Source organism: Centroberyx affinis, unplaced genomic scaffold, assembly GCF_046629955.1.
Source record: "Centroberyx affinis isolate AG114_WGS23_722 - 3 ecotype Tasmania unplaced genomic scaffold, CSIRO-AGI_Caff_v1 ptg003944l_1, whole genome shotgun sequence".
NCBI classification, from domain to species: Eukaryota; Metazoa; Chordata; class Actinopteri; order Beryciformes; family Berycidae; genus Centroberyx; species Centroberyx affinis.
This window is the reverse complement of record NW_027281770.1, coordinates 115,914-132,451: the sequence shown is the minus strand read 5'-3', so window position 1 is coordinate 132,451 and position 16,538 is coordinate 115,914. Positions and strand designations below refer to the sequence as shown.

The following is a 16,538-nucleotide window of genomic DNA, read 5'->3' as shown; positions in this document are numbered from 1 at the left end:
GTGTGTGTGTGTGTGTGTGTGTGTGTGAGGAGGGGGGAGGCAGTAAAGAGAGTGTGCAAAGGTGTATGCATGTGTACATGAGAGTGTTTGTGTTTTACAACGTGTATTTGCTTGTTTTGTGTGTGTGTGTGTGTGTGAGAGAGAGAGAGACTATGTGTGTGTGAGTGTGCACATTTGTGTGAAGGAGGGGCCACAAAGAGAAGAGCATGAGTGTAAAGGTGTGTGTGCATGTGTACATGAGAGTGTTTGTGTCTTTCTACATGTGCATTAGTGTGTGTGTGTGTGTGAGAGTATTTGTGTGTGTTCGTGTGAAGAGAGGGAGGGCAGGAAAGAGAAGAGCATGTGTGTAAAGGTGTGTATGCACGTGTACATGCGAGTTAGTGTTTTTCAACATGTGCGTTTGTGTGTGTGTGTGTTGTATGCATGTGTGAAAGAGAGGGAGGAGAAGCTGTAAAGAGAGGAATTATGTGAGTGGTAAGGTGTGTGAGAGAGAGAAGAGAGGAGCCTGTAAAGGGGGGAGAGGTGTGTGTGTGTAATCGCGTGTGTGTGTGTGGCAACATGTTGATGCGTACGCTCCACGCGGAAACACACAGTGACATTTATCCGCTCGCACGTGTCAACGAGACGGAGGAACCGAAAAAGGCGTAGTAGAAGAAGAAAAAAAACAAAAGAAAAACAGAAAAAGTGGCGAGCCGCCGTGTGATAAGTGCTTCCAGTAAGGGCGAGCGAGGGAGAAGGATGAGTGTGTGTGTTGTGGTTTGTCAGAGCCGGCCGCCCCGTTGCACACACACACACACACACTAGGGGAAAAAAGAAGGGGGGGGGGGGGGGGGGGGGGGTGATGGAGTGTCGGAGGCGGAGAGGGAGGGGGGGCACGGAGGGAGCGGGGAGTGATGGAGTGCGGGATGGAGGGAGGGCGGGGGGGTGATGAGTGTGTGCTCACAGTGTAAGTGACACCTCTCCTCCTCAGACAGATTGTCTCTCTCTCTCCCCGTAATGGGGAACCTGTTAGAGAACCTTTTCTCTCCGTACCCCCCCTCCCCCCCTCCTCCTCCTCCTCCTCCTCCTCCCCTGCAGGCACCTCTCCGTCTCCCCTGACAATTCCCCCTGTTTATTTCTTTATTTTTCGACAGAGATGTTCCCCGAATTGCCTCCGTTTCGATATCTTTCAACCCCCCCCCTCCCTCCTTTTTCCCTGAATAATTTTTAATCAATCTCCGCTCATTTTAAAAATTGCCGATGTTCTGTAAGGCAATCTACAATGGTTTGCAACTCACAGAGAGAGAGAGAGAGAGAGAGAGAAGGAGAAGGGGACATCAGAAAGGAAGGAGATAGAGAGGGGGGATATCAATATTCCCGCCACCGCTGGGATCTTCAGAATGGATTTTTCTTTCCCGTTTGAATCTGACAGCGAATATTCTGCATAGCCAGGGAGTCTATTTATCCTCTGTCCAACATGGTCCTCTCTGCCAGTCACACTGAGATGATTCATAGGCACACTTACTTTGACCACACACACACACACACACACACATTACTGGCACACACACACCCGAGAATCTCTTCTTCTGGGTTTGAGGACACACACGCACACACACACAGTCATACCTCAAAGAGATATTTTGAACCGAACCCAAACATGTCGCTTTCCAAAAATTTCATCAACAGCAGGTGTATGTCTGTATATGTGTGTGTGTGTGTGTGTGTGTGTGTGTGTGATTATGTGCGTGCGCGCCCCCGCCCCCGCCCCCGCCCCCGCTAACAATCATCTCGGCAAACCTGATCAGAGGCTGTCTCATTGCTTCTGAGCCGCCCCGCTGGGCGCGAGTGCGGCATGCAATCACACGGACACCTCAGACAAATAGGCTTCATAACTTCACTGTAACAAACAATCGCTGGGGTCTGAGCCCCTATCCCAAATGGAATCTCCTCCACCTGTGTCGATGTGAGGACGCAAAGGGAACGATGGGGGGGGGGATTTTCGAATGTTTTCTCGGAGCCAGGTACGAGTCTCCATGGCGACGGGGAGACTGCGATTTAACCAAGGGGAAGTGTTTTCCGTGAAAAAATGACAGCCGGGTTTTTGTTTTCAATTTCGATGTGGGAAAATAACTTGTTTATGGAAAGTATCTGTCCAAATCACAGCGACGCGGCGGCGCATACAAATGCAAAAGGCAATCTGCGCTACGCTTTGTAAAAAAAAAGAGAGAATCGGGGTTCCTACTGTGACAAAAAAACACAGGTTCGTCCAAGATTCACTCCCACGGTCTTAAAGTACTCCTACCAACATGCTTGCAACATTGTAACAAAGCGCAGCACGGGCCAAAATTACCCACCGACACAGAGTTACAAGTGTGCTGCCAACACTGCAGCGCCCAACAATGTTGGACCTAGATAAAATGTCCAAGTACCACATGCTTTACACCCATCGGTGCTTCATGCGGATAGCAGCACTAATCTTTTACGACTCCCACGAATGCAACACCAGCATTCAACTATCCAGATCAATGTGTTTTTACCAGCAGTGAATCCCTCCAGCAATATTCTCTCCACTCTCATTGCCCCACTGAGAATACCACAACATCAAAACCCTCAACAATGTCAAACCAACATCAAAACACTTAACCAAGTTATGTCCATGTTGGAACTCTCAAAAATACTTGGCATTCTTCCAGCATATACATAACATCAAGACATTTGCCAGTGTTATTCCGACATCAAAACACTCACAAATGTCTTTCCTATTTCATACTTCTCACCATCAAAACATCCATCCAAAACAACCTTCAAAGGTAATCAAAAAAGAATATAAAATACCAAGCATCACTCGAGAAATCCAAACATCATAACATAAGGTTAGCATTGTAGTATTTAATCTAAAAAGTGCATCGTTTTCAATAGATTTGTCATGTGACCATTCTGTAGCCTCTGCAAGCTGTTATATATTGGAATAATTCATTATTTCCCTCCCTACTGCTTTTGATATGAAACTTACCAGTCTGCTGTGGAGAATTTAGCGTGACAATTGGACCGAATGAAAGCACAAAACAATCTTTGGATCTGATGTTTGTACCAGTGACAGTTGCATACATTTTTCACTTCATTTCATAACTCCTGAACCTTTAGCACCTTTAACCACCAATCTATATAACTCCTGAACTTCTACCTACAGCATCTTTACCCACCTTTAGCCCATCCAACCTCAACCTTAATCCATCCTCCTCCTCTGCCCTCTCCAGGCTGTAGACTATGAGAGCCGGAGCTCCTACTCCTTCTCTGTGGAGGTGCTCAACCCCATAGTGGACCCTCGCTTCCTGCGCCGGGGCCCCTTTAAGGACCGGGCCTCGGTCAGGGTGGCGGTGCTGGACGCAGACGAGCCGCCCAGGTTCTCCCGGGCCCGCTACCACATGGACGTGTCAGAGAACTGCCCGCCGGCCTGCACCGTGGGCCGGGTCAGCGCCGTCGACCCCGACACTGGTCTGACCAATAATATCAGGTATGTGGGATTAGGTCCTGAGGTTACAGGTGTGGGTCAGAAACCTAAAGGCCCGATGCCGATAATGAGGTTGATGAGTGAAAACCTGAAAGGGTGAAGTGTGGATATTCAAACCTGGACCTGGTTACAGAGTCAGACCATTGTACACAGTGATGTAGAGGTAAATAAAAAGGTTGGCAACCTATGACTCTAGTCAGTGATCTTCAGGCAAAAAAACACCAGTATAGTATAAACAGAAATTATGTTTTCATATGACTTCCTACGGTGGTGAATTTATGTCATAAAGATTTCATTGCTAAATGAGATATCCACCATTTACAAAGAACTCTTGGTAATGGAGTCAGACTTAGATCCATGCAGAATTTTATTTATTAATGAGCTTTCGGTCTCAACAGACCTTCTTCAAGGATTTCAAATGTAGTTTGATGAATCTCTGGAACTGGAAAATCTCAGGTACCAATGTTTTTTTCCCAAAATGGATTTAGTTTTTTTTGGAATGGAACTCAAACTCAGCTCTTAATCTGAGAAGAGTAAGATGCAACAGCATAATTTGAGAGTGGTGTGAACCAACCCAATGCCTAGTCAATGGTCCTTTGAGCAAGGCAGTAACCCCAAAAGCTTGTCGGTCCAGTGCTTTCACCTCTGTAGCACTCTGTGAAGTTTTGTCTCAAAGCCACGGTTTGCGTTGGGAGGAGAGTGATTTGTCATTAGCGACCACAGAAATCCGTGTCCCAATTACAGCCAGCTGTAGCGCTAAGAGTGTGTGTGTGTGTGTGTGTGTGGGGAGGAATGATAGTTGGTATATTCATAGAGATATTTAGATAATCGGTGGCACTTCAAAGAGTCCCTATCAACCACGATAATCTCCCTTTATTAATTCCCTGGCCATTTGAATGCTGTCTTCCCTTATCGCTCTCTCACACACTTACCCTATCTGCTTCTTCCGCTCCGTACCCCACTGCCATCTCCGTCTGTTCCTTCCCTTTCTTTTCCCTTTCTTTTCCTGTCCATCCCCCCCCCACCTATCTCCTCTCTCTGCTCCTCGCCTACGATCCCCTTCGCCCTTCTTCTCTCCATGCCTACTGTATCTCCTCCCCGCCGCTCGTCACCCCTCCCCCCCCCCCCCCTCCTCCGTTCTCCCACCCTCCTCCCCTATCCTCCAGGTTCTCCGTTGATCCTCAGTCGGACCCGGAGGCTCTGTTTCGCATCACCCCGGACAGCGGCCTCATCACCACGGCCATGGAGCTGGACCGCGAGCGCGAGCACTGGCACAACATCACCGTCATCGCCACCCAGAGAGGTCAGAGGTCACGCCCCCTTGCGCACCACCTAAGAGAGAGGAGAACACAATAGAAAATAGAGAAAAAGAAGCACGGCTAGATATTCTTTCTTTTTATTTAGCGCTAAAACTCTTGCAGCAAAACCAATCCTGTGACACCAGTGACACCTGCACCCACCAATGAGCATGAGGGCATAAGAGGTTTAGTGGGTGTATATTTTGGTATGGTATTTGAAGAGCGCACAGTATCCACTGCACAATCTAGTCCACTAAGCGGCTTAGCGCTCGAGTCATCAAGCCATGATGGGAATGCTGTTCGGTGCTACAAATAGATAGTTGCAGCCCTTGCTGAGAATCATTGATCTATATTGTGTGAGTTATCTGATGCTTTGATAGATGCAGTCCCATAAGGGTTTCGACTGGAAACAAAGTATTAAAGCGGCAAATCGAAGGCAGATGTGCTAAGGATTGCATACGAGAGTAGTGGACACAGGTAACCCTTTCGTTTCCGTGTCAGCATTTGTAAATACAGCATACAATGAGGTAGCAAGTAAGTAACAAGTAAACATTTAACCGAGTGTCTTTTAACCAAACTCTCATAAGCCTGCACAATGCTAGGAAATTGACACTAGCCGCCTGCCAATTCCTGGGTAATTATGGCTGCGGCGGCTGCTAAGTTTTTCTATTGTACCAGCCACTTTGGCAGGTGACAAACCATTGTTTGGGTTTTCTTTTCAACTGTATAACTCAAACTGGCTGGTACAAAAGTGAGAGTGCTGGGGAAGTTTGTTGTCCACCACCCACTATGGGCAAAGAATGAAAGTTGTTTTCCTGCTGCGCCTGCCACTACTGCAGGCTCTGACAAAGTTAATCTTTACTTAAAATTTACTCGGGGCTCCTTGTGGCAGCAGCGTTGCTGGTAGTGTGTGTGTGTGTGTGTGTGCGTGTGTGAGTGTGTGTGTGTGGAAGGAGCACAGTGAGTGCCTGTCTTGAATAATGAGCTCTATCTAATAAACAGACCGTTGGAGGCTGTATTGACAACAGGCACAGTAGGAGCCGTGCCATGGCCACAGGCAGCCCGACTCACCCAATGCCATTATAGCAAGAGCTCATTTTCTCCTTTTCAGCCATGGGAACCAATGGCTGCCATCCATGACATAGCGTTACTGCTCTGGGTTTGGGAGCACGATGGGGGGGAGCGTATCTGTGTGTGTGTGTGAGAGTGTGAGGGTGTGTGCACGCACGTGTCAGTGCCAATTGAAATGTAGCCCAAATTGTGCTGTAGAACTGCCCGGTTGAATGAACGAGTGAAGACGTACTGTATGTGTGTGTGTGTGTGTGTGTGTCGGAGAGCCTGATTTGTGCCTAAGCGCTACACGAGAGCCGCCTAAAATGTAATGGTGGATGTTCGGCTCGAAAACTATGACTCCATGCGTTTCAAGTGTGGCTGCGAGAACGTAACTTCGTGTTCGAGTGTGTGTAGCCAAGTGAATGCGGCGTGGGAGACCCATCTGCCAATCCATTTAAACTGTGCCCTCAATGTAACTGCTTGGCATGCAGATTGATTACGCTCTGCCACCCTCCTCTCCTATTTCTATTTTTCTTAGAAGCACACACACACACAGAGAGAGAGAGGCATGCGCACACACACACACCGCCGCTGTGAGATGCTTATGTTTTGGCTAAGAATGGAGCAGTTTGATGTAGAAAATTATGACTGATATGGAAGTATCACACGCACTCCAGCTGGGAGCTTGCTAGCTGTACCACAAGCCAAATGAAGCCAAGTACACTACTGTATATGCGGCCAATTGTGTGTGCACTAATGTGATTCGAGTGTTGTTGAAAATAGTTTCTGGACAAAGGCTGAAATGCTTGATCTCGTTCATGAGGACAGTTGAATGGATTCATCGGCGTGCATCTGTGCGGCCATGTGTGTATTTGTGTGTGTGTGTGTGTGTGTGTGTGTGTGCACAGGTGTTTGTGCGCGCATTTGTATTCATACACAGAATGCCTGTGTGTGCATGCATGTATAATCTGTCACGTGCAATTGAGTTTGGAATTGTGTGTGTGTGTGTGTGTGTGCATTTTAGAGTGCTGGATGGTGACCTCGCTGTCTCTGATTGGCTCTTTCAGATAATCCCAGCCAGGTGTCCAGAGTTCTGGTTGCAATAGAGACCTTAGACCTGAATGACAACGCACCCGAACTGGACAGGCAATACACAACGGCCATGTGCGACTCGTCCTCCTCCGGACAGGTCAGTACGTGCATGTGCGTGTGCATGTGCGTGTGCATGTGCGTGTGCATGTGCATGTGCATGTGTGTGTCTTTGTCTTGCTTGTCTGTGCATTTGTGTCTGCACTCACAAATATGCCTATTAGGCTTGGGCTGATATTTGATAATATTGAATATTGTGATATTATGCAAATATCACAGTATTGCATATCCCCCCTATTAGCAATCATTATTATTAATACCCTAGAAATTACAATAATAATTTAGGAGAAATAAAATCAAATACAATACAACCCCCCCACAACCCCCACCCGCGAGATATCTTGGCGGGACAGCATCATGATATTACATTTTGGATGTCGACCAAGCCTTATGCCTATGAAGAGTTCTGTTCCAAAGCTATAATCCATATACATCCATTTTTGAAAAATGTCACTTCCAGAGGCGGATCATTCAATATCTCTGATATAAACATTCTTATTTTGTCAAACAAGGACTTAGGTTAGCTACTATCCTTGCAAGATTACCATAATTTGTTTTATGTTTATGCTGTCTAGACTAGGATTCAGTTATTTCAAACAGCCGACATCTCTCTCAAAGCCTATACTACAAAGCTATATCCATTCATTTATGTCCATTCTCTGGGCCTATTGTTAGGACTCAGCACACTGTAATAAAACACATTGTAATAAAACTCACCTATTCATAGTGGCTTCTCCCTCGTTTCCATCCTTCTTCCTTTATTTGGTTCTTGTCTGTTTTTCTGCATAATGGTGCTCTTACTTGAACCTATCACAATTATAGAAATCATCTCTGTGCTTCTCTATCTCTCCCTGGAAACCGTCCTTTGCTCTCTGTTTTTCCATCTTCAGTACTCCATGCTGGCTTCATCACCATAATTTGGTGTCTTGGCCCATCTGTTGTTTTTGCTGGTGTCTTCATTGCTCTGCTTGTGTCTTTGTTGTTTCGCCACTAAATCTGTGATTCTATGGCAACGATGTTGATTTGTTGTTCCCTGTGATGTGTGTGTGTGTTTGTGTGTGAGCGAGTGGGAGTGACAGAGAGAGAGAGATTATGATATCCATGCATTCGCCCGCACGTGCAAGGATTGCGCACGTATGAGTCTGTGTGCGTCGAGTCATTAGCCAAAAAAGTATTCGGAATACTTCAGTGGCGGATCACATAATACAGTCGTACATACCGAGTCTTCTCAAGGCCTGTGTGTGGCACGGACTAACTCGGCGAGCGTGCCGCACTCTCATCCCCGCGCCCGCTCTCTTAACTAGCACTCGAAAGCGTTCCTGAAAGGATGTTTTGCATACTGACGACTGGAGTTTTTCATTTAAAAAAAAAAGAAAAAAAAAGAAAAGAAATTCCCCATTGGCTTTTGCCTGCGAGAGAGTTTGCGAGATTTATTTTGTTAAGAGTGCCACTGTAGTCCAAAGTTAGACTTCTTCTTGCAGATGCTCCCGCTAAATTGAAAGCCAAACTGCTTGGCATTTTTGAAAAGCCATTAAAGACATAATTTTTTTTTTTTTTTTTGCGTATCAGACACAGTTGGGCTGTGTCTCTATACTAATTGTTTGGCTTGTTTTGATTCCCGCTGACGTCGGCTAATGGTTTGTAGCTAAAAGCACTCTGTGTAAGTGTTTCTCCCATTACCTCTTACCTTCTCTCCCCCTCTCTCTCTCTCTGCTCTGTGTCCGCTCTTGTTTGTGTCTTGCCTTCCTCTCTCTCTGTCTCCATCCTCCTCTCCTCCCCCCCCCCGCCTCCCGTCTCTCCCACTCTGCTCTCTCTATCTCGGTGTTTCAGGTGGTGCAGGTGTTGCGGGCGATTGATAGAGATGAGGGAGGGAATGACAGCGCTGTGTATTTCAGCATCCCTCCGGAGTCCAGCGCTGCCCTCAACTTCAGCGTCAGGGACAGCGGTGGTAGGCACTCTATCTTCCCCTCCCTCTCTATTTCTCTTAATTTCTTTTTTTTTTTCCTCCCTTGGCACACACACACACACTCTCTCTCTCTCTCCATCTCTCGCTCTCTTTCTTCCATTTTCTTAAGGCTCTTACCCCCACTTTTTCTTCCCACCCTTCCCCTTTTATCTTTGTCGTCCCTCTTCTTCTTCTCTCTCTCTCTCTCTCTCTCTCTCACCCTCCTCTCCGTACTCTCTGCCTGTTCCTCCTCTCTCCACCCCCCCCCCCCCCCCTCCTCCTCCTCCTCCTCCTCGTCCCTTTTCCTGTCTCTGCCTCTCTCCTCCGCCATCCATCTCCCTACTCCGGTGGCCCCATTGTTTTGCTTTGTTATCCTCCTCTCTTTTGTCCGTCCCTCTTGTTTTCCTTCCCCGCTCCCCTACATCCATCTTTTTCTCCCCAACGTGCTCAGCCACTACCACATATACTTACCGCTTCCCACGGTAAGCTTTTGAGGATATCAGAGCTGCTTGATTCAATTCGCGTCAACGGAATCGAATTTAGTTGCTTAGCATTTGTTTCTATCACATTTTCTGTCTCTCCCTGTTTCTTTGTCCCTGGTTCATGTACAAATTCATGCGCATACACACTGATATAGATATAGAGCATATACAAATATGTGTAGGCGTTGGGCTTGTTCATTACATTAATTGCGCTACTCTTTATATTACTATTCCATTACTTATCATCCCTGACCTTCAGAATTCGAAAGGATTCTAACTGCATTCCCTTGCCTTTGTGCTTCTATATAAATGATCAGAGAAACCACATAGAGGTGACATGCAATGCTCTTACTCAATTAAATCAAAAGAGAGAAAAGAACAGGTGAATTAAGTGAGAATAGCACTGCCAATCACATCGAGAGGTGGAGGTAGTGTATTTGAAAAAAACAAAAGTAATGACTTTTTTGATCGGTACCTGCAATATTATTAGTGAAACTGATATAGCAAAACGTTACACTACTTATTACTTTAACACATCACCACATAACACTGGCATTCACACATGCGCCCACCCACCCACATGCACACAGACACCAAGTCCAACACTGCCTAGAGCTGCACTAGGCAAGATTTTTCTGTCAAAACAACCGAAATCATGAGGAGGAGAGGAGAGCGCCTCATCCTCCCTAATTGAGACGCTGTAGATTCGCCCTATTTGCCCAAATTATCATCATTGCTCTTTTGTTGTCGGGTATGGTCACTGGCGGGAAATCATCTCCCCCCCACAGGAGGTGATTAATTGAAATTTCAGAACGAAAGATAAACTGCCTCTTAAACAGTTGCGAGTGAGAGAAAGCTGAACTCACCACCATTAGATCTTTTCCTCTCTTATCTCTTTGGTATGTTTGGTATAAAGCATCACAGACCGGCTGGGTTGGTAAACATGAGTGTGCTGTGTGCAGTTTACTGACATCACATTATATGATTTCTGGGCTTTCTCCTCTCTCTCTCTCTCTCTCTCTCCCTCTCCCTCTCCCTCCAGGCCCCACAGCCAGCCTGGTGCTGCTGTCCCAGCTCCAGCCGCTGTCCCGCTCCCCCTCCTCCACCCTGACCCTCTACGTGCCGCTGGTCCTGCGGGACGGGACGTCGGGCCTCACCAGCACCGGGACGGTCACCGTGTCCGTCTGTCCCTGCCTGAGAGGCGGGGCGCGGGCCGGGGAGAAGGAGAAAGAGAAAGAGAAACAGGCCGAGGGCGAGTGGGACTGGGAGAGAGAGACGGTGTGTCTCCCCCAGCAGTCCACGCTACCCTCTCCGGGCCTCAGCACCGCCGCCCTGCTGGCCATCCTGGCTTGTGTGGCTACTCTACTGGGTAAAGATAAGATGGCACTATAAAACTATAGCACTGAAATGTCCTCAAATTCACATTAATAAAACATTAATTATCCATTAAACATAACATGGCTTTTAAAAAAGTATAAAAAGTAAGTACTACCATGTTTTTTAAAGGGATCTATTCATGGTTTACAGGGTTATTAATGAGTTATTAAAGTACCTGTCTTTCTGAATTCTTCATTATATTAGAAGTAAAACATTAAGGGGGTGTGTAAGAGGGTTTCACCTCCATTGATAACTCCCTTAACTAATTTTAAGGGTATTTTGCATGAATTAAGGGGTGAATTCATGTAAAATAATGTAAATGTAAAGTTATTTTAAGGGATTAGCTGACATATATACATACAGTGATGTAGGAGTAAAGATAAAGGTGGCTAAACTATTTGACCTCCAGTTTGACCTCAAGGCAATAACAACAGCAATATAAACAAAAATCTGTTATATTTTCAGAGAAGCACTAGTTTATTTTTTGTCCCTTAAAAAGCCCTATCCTTATATAACTATCATCGGTTCATTACTACTTAGTATGATGTATACAGTGCATTTATGTCATTAAGATTTAATCATTCAGCCTAAAACGGTAGATAAACAGATTTTAGGTTTGTTTACCCTCCACATCCCTGGATACATAATCTGCATATGAAAATAATGGAAGCAGCAGCGTAAATATTTCTCTTAGTCACAGTGGCCCGACAGTGTGCGGCTGCTTTTCCTCGCAATTTTGGCCCACAGTTCTCCTCTGGCAAGGTCAGCACTAATCACCACTAAAATAACCATTCCGAGTGATTATCTGGGCCCTCCGGTGTTTGATAGCGGCATAATAAAATGTCACCGCCACCTTTCGCGGGATCCCTCAGACGCTCGACGGGATCGCGTGTAGGTGCTGAGAGGGCTTCGGCATATGGCCCGCATCATTGTCATTTCTCTTCAATCTGTTGGATCACTACTCATGCCTTGTTGATGGGGGCATTATCATTCTGGAAGACGGCGCTCCGATCGAGAAAGAAAGAAACGCGGCGTGGCGTGAAGGTGATCACTCAGAACTGTTTGCTGGTGTAGCGTTTCGAATGTGTCTAAGCCAAAGTGATGGGGCGTAGGCCGCACCGGGAAATACACTTCTGTTCGTAGCATTGAAATAGAGCGAGCTGGGGTTTTTTGCTACCATAACTTTGCTCTGCCAGTCTCCTAGACAGAAATGTCAGTGCTAATCCCAACCAAATGTAATGACTTGATCATCTGGGTCCTCCATCTTTAAGATATAGTGCGAAATGCCATCTCAGACGTTGATACAGAACCTTCAATAATGGCTCAATCAGGATCGCATCTGGCTATTTTAAAAGCTTTGGCATATGGTGAATATCAAGCCATTGGGTGGCCACTCATGCCTTGTGGATAGGGGCATTATGCTCCCATCAAGAAGGTAATGCATCATGGCATGAAGGTGATTCCTCTGATTAGGAATGACTCTAATCATTCTGATCCGAATGATTAGAGTTGTCCTGCTCCTCTAAGGGACATTTAAATTGGCTCCATGGAAATCAAGATCAAATGCAATATAGAACCAGCAGATTCCCTTACTGCGGCGGTGTGACCACCCACATGCAATCATACATACAAGCATATATACAGTGCATAAGCATGCTTCATGCTGTATTCCCTTGTGTTCTGAATATACATTCAGTTCCACAGAAATATCTTAAGCAGAGTGGAATCGAAAGCCGTCTTTACGGATGGATTCTATCACGGGAGCCTTATTGAAAGACTGCTGAAGAGCCGGCTTGGTTCTCTGCCCAGAGCCCTGGGTCAAATGTTGTACACTGCTTTGGGAATATGGGAAAAGGAGAGTCATGGGAGAATAAAGCGTCCATTTGCCTGGCCAGGGCTCAAAGTCAATTATAGAGTGGAGGCATGCAGCCTGCAGATATGATATACCAGCACTCTAACCCAAGGCCTCTTCTGTATTCGTTTTGTCTCCGTGTGGCTCATCTCTTTGTCTGAATTTTTCTCGTTTGCTCACTCACTCACTTCCTCACTCTCTCTCTCTCTCTGCCTCCTCTTCCTCGCTCCCCTTATTTCCCCCTTGATTTCCGCCCCTTCCCCTTGTTCATCTTTCCTCTTTCAATTTCCACCCGTCCTACCCCTCGCTCTCCTTCATCCCTCCCTCCCTCCGCCCGTCCCGTCCGCAGCGGTGAGCGCCCTGTCGCTGTCGCTGCGGCGTCAGAAGCGCGACTCTCTGTCGCCGCTGGAGGAGGACGACGTGCGCGAGAACATCATCACCTACGATGACGAGGGCGGGGGCGAGGCCGACACCGCCGCCTTCGACATCGCCGCCCTCCAGAGCGCCCCCCACAGCTCGCGCACGCGGGGCTACCGCACCCTGGACAGCAGGAATATGTAAGTGGGCAGTGGGGAAGACAGAAAGCAGTGTGGGCATGTATGATGGTGGAGTGTCTTAATAAGTCGAGTGGAGTGGGTGATATTATATACGCGTGTGCATGTGTGTGTGGGAGCGTTTGCGACTGCTTCTGTGCGTGGTGGTGAATATATAATGGTGGTTGTTTAATTACATCAAGCCTAATTGGTTGGCCTCTTATTACATGGTGAAAGGAAGACAGGAAGGAAACAAGTTTACCCCTTCAGAGTCAAAACCTTCATCTCTCTCCAGCACTTAATTGATCCACTTAAGCAATTGATCGAGCCGTAACTCCCAGGTCGGAATCAGTCACTGATCAAAATGGAGAGACAGAAGGCTATCAAGCTTTGTAGTCCTGGTGGACCACTTTGTTGTGCTCATTTTGTTTAAGCTCATTTATGTTCTGCTACATCAGTGAGTTGTTTGCACCCGCTTTGATGTTTCTCTCAAACATTGTTATCGCCTGTAGACTAATAATTAGCTCTGATGAAGTCATACACGGCATATGGAGAGGCCGTAAACAAGCACAAAGGCTTTAGTTTATCTAAGATTGCGTCTCAGAAATAAGACACAAAGTTAGATGGTGAATTTGTCTTGTGTGTTGCAGACGTTACGCCCATCACGTCCAGGACAAGGCCCGCACCTACAGCTGGGCTCAGAACGCGGGCGTGGATCCCAACTACGCGGGACCGGGAGGGCCCCTCTACGGCCGCCTCTGTTACAGCAGCCACACGCTGCCCGTTCTCCGGCGCGCCCCGGGGGCCCCGTTCGAGCCGGGCCTGGCCGAGCTGGGCTACCGCTACCCGGCGGGCCAGCCGGACCACTCCCTGGTCATCCAGAACCAAGGGGCCATGGTGGGCCCGATGGAGTCCGGGGCCGTGTACGTGGGCCCCGCGGAGCTCGCCGCCGGGAGCCGGACGGGCAGCCGCGCGGGCAGCCGTGACGGGACGGCGCCCCAGACCAGCACGTCCGACGGGGGGACGCCGAGGACCAATGACAGCCAGGAGAGAGGGGGAGGGACGGGGACCGCGAGCAACTGCACAGAGGGCAGCGGAGAGGAGAGGCTGAACCACAGTCAAGACGTGGACTGGGTAAGCAATGCAGCAGCACAGGATTCTGTACTACAGCAGTTTAGTGGATGGATGGATGGATGGGTGGATGGACGGATGGATGGATGGATGGGTGGATGGATGGATCGACAAATGCATAAAGAGAGGAAGTGATAGACGACTGCATTGAAGAATGAATTAAAACTGAATGAATGAATTAATGAGTGAATCAATAAGAGTAAGCAAGTAAGTAATTAAGTAAATAATTAAGTAATTAGCAATTATGTGCTCAGCTACTATAAACCGAATGCGATATTTATTGCAGCAATTGCAACTAGATAATATTTCTAATCTCCATGCTGTAGCAGAATTGTCCAGGACAGTGCTGAGGGAGGATGATGATTCAGACATTTCAGCACATTTATATCCTGCTGTTCATTACCTTTTTTTATGTTTTGTTTTATTTATTAGTGAGCAGCGAGGCTGTGTGGTCCTTCCTTTATTTACTTTTTAAATATTTTATCTCCTGATCACCTCCCTCTCCATCTCCCTCTCACAGTGCAGTGTTAGCTCATTCTAGTGCTCAATTAACTGCTACTGCTTCTCTTACCTTTTCTCCTCCACTCCACTCTCTCGCTCAATGTCTGCCTCTCCCTCCGCCTCGGATCACTCTTTCATCACCGCCATCTCCCGCTTTTCCTTCATCCCTTCATCTTCCTACTTTTGTTCTGCCCTCTTAACCGATTCCCCCTGCTTGCTCTGCGCGAATGTTCTCATCGCATCTGTTTGCCCCGTAACCTAAAACCTAACAGTGCCGCACCCTGCCCCAGTCCCGGACTGAAACCGCTCGTGCTCGCGTCCGTCCCCTCCAGGTGCAGTCGGAGACCCTGCCCAGGGAGCACAACCTGGTCCTGACCCGCTCCGGCTCCATGATCGGCCAGGGTCACGGCTGGGTGTGCGACTCGGCCACTCTCCCCTTGGCGGGCCGCAGGGCCTCCCGCGCCGGCTCGTCCCCGAAACGCGCGGGCTCCGGTCAGGCCGAGTCCGAGTCCAGCGCCGGAGGAGGGAGCGGAGTCGGTGGAGGGAGCGGAAGTGGAACCGGGAGCGCCTCCACAGACGGCCCACAGCAACCAGCCAGTGGACGCAACTACGTCCTGCAGGGGGAGGCGTCCGGACAGAGGGACTACCCCGGCAGCCTGGGGAGGGGCGGGCTGGAGATGGGCAGCAACTTTGTGGTGGCGAGGCCGGACAGGGAGGGCGGAGGGATATCGCTGACCGGGACGCCTTCCATGTACCCGGAAGCGGCGGGCTTTATCGGTGACTGGCGCGAGCGGGTGGGCATGGGGGGTTACGTGTTGGGCCGGAGGGATATGACCCCGCAGCTGCTGCCCTTCCCGGGGCAGCCGAGGGGGCCGTACGGAGGGGTGATGGGCTTCGGGGCCGGCTGGGTGCCGGGATTGGAGGCGGCGCGGGGGGCGCCGGGCCTGCCCGGGGGTCCCTCCCTGGCGCTGAGGGTGGGCGAGTTCCTGCGCCTGCGCCTGGCCCAGGTCACGTTCGACCCCTCGCAGCCGCCGTACGACTCGGTGCAGGTGTACGGCCTGGAGGGCACCGGGTCCCGCGCCGGATCCCTCAGCTCGCTGGAGAGTGAGGGCGAGAAGGAGGCAGAGAAGGAGGATTGGGGGGGGGGGCTGGAGGAGTGGGGGCCGCAGTTCCAGAAACTAGCCCAGCTCTTCAAAGACAGGGAGCAAGAGCGAGGAGATGACAAGGAGGAGGAGGAGGGCGCCAAGAAGAAAGAGAAGGAGGACAAAGAGGAGGCAGAGAAGAAGGAGAAGAGAGAGGGAGGAGAGCAGGCCGGGGGCGAGGAGAAAGACTGAGAAGAAGATAAAAACGAAACAAATAGGGGCAAAGGGGAGCAAGAGAGGAAGGGAGGGGATGGAAGGGATGATGAAAAGGCAACCAGAGCTGGAATAATGTGAAGAGAAGTTAAAGGGGAGAAAGATGAAGAGGCAAAGTAATAAAAAGAGACAGAGAAAAATGAGCCGAGGGAGGATGGAGAATGCGAGGGCAGGGGAGGGAGTGATTGATGTAATTTAAAGCAATAAGTGTTGAAACGCTGATATGGTTGAGCACAGATACTGAGACAATGCACAGGCTGCTTCTCCTCTGGGCAGCAACAATTTGTTAAACGCTTTGGACAAAGAAAAACAACCGAGGCGTCCAAGACTCGATTTAATTCAACTCTCACACGTATGGAATGAGAAACA

At 48.6% G+C, this 16,538-nt stretch overlaps 1 protein-coding gene across 1 annotated transcript in view; it reads left to right on the top strand.

Annotated features, from left to right (window-relative positions):
- Window positions 1-16,148, top strand: part of LOC139663173 (cadherin-24) — a 66,299-nt gene extending 50,151 nt beyond the window's left edge. Inside the window, 8 exon segments of the mRNA XM_071541739.1 lie at window positions 3,240-3,496; window positions 4,660-4,796; window positions 6,912-7,033; window positions 8,824-8,941; window positions 10,463-10,789; window positions 12,999-13,206; window positions 13,833-14,316; window positions 15,087-16,148. Coding sequence (XP_071397840.1) covers window positions 3,240-3,496; window positions 4,660-4,796; window positions 6,912-7,033; window positions 8,824-8,941; window positions 10,463-10,789; window positions 12,999-13,206; window positions 13,833-14,316; window positions 15,087-16,148 — 2,715 coding nt within the window.
- Window positions 16,149-16,538: the final 390 nt, after the last annotated feature.